Source organism: Penaeus vannamei, chromosome 9, assembly GCF_042767895.1.
Source record: "Penaeus vannamei isolate JL-2024 chromosome 9, ASM4276789v1, whole genome shotgun sequence".
Classification (NCBI taxonomy): Eukaryota; Metazoa; Arthropoda; class Malacostraca; order Decapoda; family Penaeidae; genus Penaeus; species Penaeus vannamei.
In genome coordinates this window covers 37,840,865-37,845,864 of record NC_091557.1, presented here as the reverse complement: position 1 = coordinate 37,845,864, position 5,000 = coordinate 37,840,865, and the positions used below count along the sequence as shown (strand labels likewise).

The following is a 5,000-nucleotide window of genomic DNA, read 5'->3' as shown; positions in this document are numbered from 1 at the left end:
CTAGAGATAAAGAGAGAGAGAGAGAACGAGAAAGAGAAGAAGAAACTAAAAGAGAACGCGCAAAAGAGAGAGAGAGAGAGATCTAGAGAGACCACATACCTTTACCTCAGTTCTCGCATACCCAAAAACCCCACGCACTTAAATACCAACCCACCCTTCGCACTGACTATACCTCTTATCCCCATTTTATCCTAATCTCGCTTCCTATTTTCTCTCCTCTATTCCTCCCCGATTCTCAGCCGCAACTGATCCGTGTTCGAGGTTATCCTTCAGAGATCCATCAAGTGATAACTGACGATGGATATATCCTCGAAATACACAGGATTCCCCACGGACGAAACGGAGGGTCGAGGAACCAGAATAGGATACTCCCTTCAGGTAAATTGCATAAATTAATGGTGAGGATGGTTTATAATGATGGTCTATAATGACGGTTTATAGGGATGGTTAATAATGAGGATTTATAGGGTGGTTTATAATGAGGATTTATAGGGATGGTTTATTATGAGGATTTATAGGGATGGTTTACAGGGTGGTTTATAATGATGGTTAATAATGAGGATTTATAGGGTGGTTTATAATGAGGGCTTATAATGCAGGTTTAAAATGACGGTTTATAATGACGCTTTGTAATAATGATAATAATAATAATGATGATGATTATGAAGATGATAATAATACTAATGATGATGGTGATAAAGATGATAATAATGATAATAACAACAATGATAATAATGATAATAGTGATAATAACAATAATAATAATAATGGTAATGATAATAATAATAATGATGGTAATAAAAATAAGAAATATTATTATTGTTATAATAGTGAAAATACAAATAAAAGGGTGATAATGATAATAATGATAATGATGATTTTAAAAGTAGTAGTAATAATAATAATGATAGCAAAAATAATAACGATAATGATGACAAAGATAATGATAATAATATTAATAATAATATAGATAACAATACAAATAATAATGATGACAATACTGCTAATAATGATGATAAAATAATGATATTAATAATGATAATGCCGATGATGATAATAACAATAAAATGATATTTGTCATCATAATAATCATAACCATAATCATGATAATAATAATAATAATAATGATCATCATCATAATAATATTAATGATAATGATAATAACAGCAATAATAATGGTAGTGATAATGATATTGCAAATAAAAGTGATAATCATAATAACAGCAATAATAACGAAAACAATAATAATGAGAAGAAGAAGAAGAAGAAAATAAGAATAAGATTAAGAATATTAATAGTGATAATAATAATAATAATAATAAATGATAATAACCATAAACATCACCATCATAATGATATCCATAATAACTATAATAATGATGATAATATCAATAATAATGATAATGATAATAATAATAATAATAAAAACAATGATAATAATAATAAATATCAGTAATGATAATAATAATAAAAAATAATAATAAAAATAAAAATAATAATAATAAATATCAATAATGATAATAATAATAATAATGGTAATAATGATAATAAATATAGATAATAATAATAATGATAACAATAATAATAATAATAAATATCAATAATGATAGTGATAATAATAATGATAATGATAATAATGATAATAATAAATATCAAAATAATAATAAATATCAATAATGATAATAATAATAATGACAATAATAATAATAATGACAATAATAATGATAATAAATATCAATAATAATAATAATAACAATGATGATAATAAATATCTAACGATAATAATGATCATAATAATAAGCTCCGACCTGACTGCAGGATGCTCCTTGTTTAGCATACAAACACTTTTTTTGTGTGTCTTGGGATACAGGAAGTGAAGCAACCACTCAAGGATTCTTTGTTGTTTTTTGTTTGTGGATTTGTCACTTTTTTCTCTCTTTTTTGTGATGCTTGTTTAAGGGGGATCTTTTTTGTGCTACTAGATATGGGTAATGATCAAAAGAAGAACAGAATTCAGACTTATTCAACGATGGTTTGGGGAGCCGATGAATGAGCGAAAATATAAAGGAGTTTCCCCTTCGCATCGTTTTCCTATCGTGGTTCGTTTTCTGAATTAATCACTCCTCCTATTCTATTTTAATTCAAATATCTTTCTTCGCCCTTGATTTAATTCCACATTGATTTATCTGTAGTCATTCTGAATATTATTTTTTTTCCTTTCAGCAAGAAACGGCAACGGGAGACGGGAAAATCGACGTGTGGCGTTTATCCAGCATTGTGTGTTGTGTTCCAGCGCGGATTTTGTGATGAACGATCCTGACCAGGCGCTAGGTAGGGCCATGTGCGTTAGTGCACGCGCGCGCGCGCGCGCGCGTGTGTGTGTGTGTGTTATTCCTTTGAGTTGTTTTGACATTTTCTTCTGTCTGATTTCTGCTGAGCGTTCGAGGTAGTATAAACATATGTATAATATCTCTCTCTCTCTCTCTCTCTCTCTCTCTCTCTCTCTCTCTCTCTCTCTCTCTCTCTCTCTCTCTCTCTCTCTCTCTCTCTCTCTCTCTCTCTCTCTCTTCCTCTCGTATTTACTCATTCATTTATTCCCCAGCCTTCATACTGGCGGACGCGGGCTACGACGTGTGGCTAGGGAACGCGCGAGGAAACATCTACGGTCGACGCCACGTCCGCCTCTCACCCGAAGGATCTGAGTTTTGGGATTTCAGGTCAGTGTGAGAAAGGATCATGTGTCCTGGTACCATTCGTGAGGTATTTTGACGTGCGCTTTCCTATCAATATAGAGTTATGGTATTAATGTTTGGGATTTTAGAGTCGTGGTTCATTTTTTTTCTTGTCCGAGATTGAGAGTATGATATGTCAGGGTATATTTATTACCATGATATGATATGTCAAGGTATATTTATTACCATGATATGATATGTCAAGGTATATTTATTACCATGATATGATATGTCAAGGTATATTTATTACCATGATATGATATGTCAAGGTATATTTATTACCATGATATGATATGTCAAGGTATATTTATTACCATGATATGATATGTCAAGGTATATTTATTACCATGATATGATATGTCAAGGTATATTTATTACCATATTATGATATGTCAAGGTATATTTATTACCATGATATGATATGTCAAGGTATGATTGTGATTACAAATGGGTTTTCGTTCTCGTTGATGTCTAGTGGTCTTCCATGTTCCCATACATTTTGTTCCTCTGTAACCCTTGGGCATTCTGACAGGTCCCTATGTACCCCTAAAAATTAAGGCTCAAATATTTTAAAGGCTATATTGATCTTATTCTACTTTCAAGTCTGTATGAGTAAAATGTATATGACTATTTATACAGATAATATTATCTTGTCTATCGCATACATTTAATTAATTAAGAGTAAAATTCACAAACGGTTTAGCAATATAACGAAAACTAAACAAAAATACCAGGCGGTTTAGTAACACGAAGTTGCAGTAATGAACCGAGTTTTTTTCAAAATAATATAGACTGCGGACCGCGGGACACAGGAACGCCAGAAACTATGTAATCTCTTCACGGTATGATTTTAATAAAAGTTTATTTATTGAAATGGGAAAACCAAGAGAAAAACAGAAAGGGATTCACCGTAGTTGTGATTAGAATACCATGAATTTGTACAGTAAGGATTATTCTTGTACATCTCAAAGTAGCCCCTCAAAAGTGCAAATTTACTCCTCTGGCCACATAAACCAAGGTTCGAACCTCATCTCTAAAAGCAATATGTAGCTTTTTAGTTGTCTAATGGAGTCTGGAGGTCACATTAAGGGAAAGGGTCCGATTCTATTTTTGGAAAAAAAACACATGGGGTTTATTTTGATTACGTTACAAAAGTTACGGATGCTTTGTCAATATGGTCGATCATTTTGGTCTCTTCAGTTTTTAAAAAGGATGAAAAATAGTGGTTTAAATGGTTATATTTCAATTGAATAATCATCAAAACAGACGCCATGACACCTCCTCGAGTTGCTACTGATCTAGCCTTTCCCATCACACTAACTGTGCCAACGCAAAGTTCACCCATTTAGTATTACCAATGTATGAACCGCTGTCTCGACTCGTGTATCCGAACAACAAAGGTACGAGACAATTGTTTCGGTTATTAGAGTCGAAATTGGCGGTTCACACACTGGGTAACGGGAAAGGCGAGAGCAATAGCAACTCGAGGTGTCATGAAGTCTGATTCTATTTTTTGAAAAAAAAAACACATGGGGTTTATTTTGATAACGTTACAAAAATTATTGATGTTTTGTGAATATGGTCGATCAAGCACCAAACAGGCGCCATGACAGCTCCTCAAGTTACTATTGGTTTAGCCTTTCCCTACTGGGTAACCTTGAGACGTGAACTTGGATGCGGGGAAGACTTTATTTAGACCAAGGGCAATTAATCATAAGTCGTGAAATATGTACTAGAATCCCCTATAAAGTCAAATTAATGGTTCATTCTTGGTTACTGAATAACCATTGCTTTATTTTGCATTACCATAATCAAAATCACAATTTCATTTCGTATTCGTATCATTATTGTTGGATGCTACGCCAATAATCCCCACAACAGTATCACTATATTTGTAATTCCAATATTTGCGATAGAATATTAACACTAACGCCATTATTAGCATCCTTTTTACCATAACAAAACAGCAAGAGTTTGCCTTTATAATAATGTGACTGAGGACTTCCCTGCTTGGGCTTTTCCCGGCGTCCTTGTGGCTTTGGGTTTGGCTTTCCCATGATACTAACCGATCCTCTTAGTTTCTAATACTCGTGCACAAGGTTTGTAGTAGCAAATGCTATTTCTGTGCTTCTTTATTCTCTCATACATACATAGACACACATGTACGTACTCGCGTATTTCAGTAAGTATACCGAATAAGTAATAAGCATGTACAATATAGTAAACAAAGTTATACACATACACTTATATACATATATATACATAAAT

The 5,000-nt window shown here is 32.7% G+C and overlaps 2 protein-coding genes across 3 annotated transcripts in view; one reads left to right on the top strand and one right to left on the bottom strand.

Moving 5' to 3' along the window:
* Positions 1-5,000, top strand: part of LOC113821087 (lipase 3) — a 21,383-nt gene that overhangs the window by 3,752 nt on the left and 12,631 nt on the right. For both annotated transcript variants that reach the window (XM_027373529.2, XM_027373535.2), the window contains exons 3-5: positions 240-378; positions 2,224-2,331; positions 2,603-2,717. In XM_027373529.2, coding sequence (XP_027229330.1) covers positions 240-378; positions 2,224-2,331; positions 2,603-2,717 — 362 coding nt within the window. The remainder of the gene's footprint in view (positions 1-239; positions 379-2,223; positions 2,332-2,602; positions 2,718-5,000) is intronic.
* The window catches only part of LOC113821100 (lipase 3), a 47,250-nt gene that overhangs the window by 40,993 nt on the left and 1,257 nt on the right, over positions 1-5,000 (bottom strand). The window lies entirely within an intron of this gene.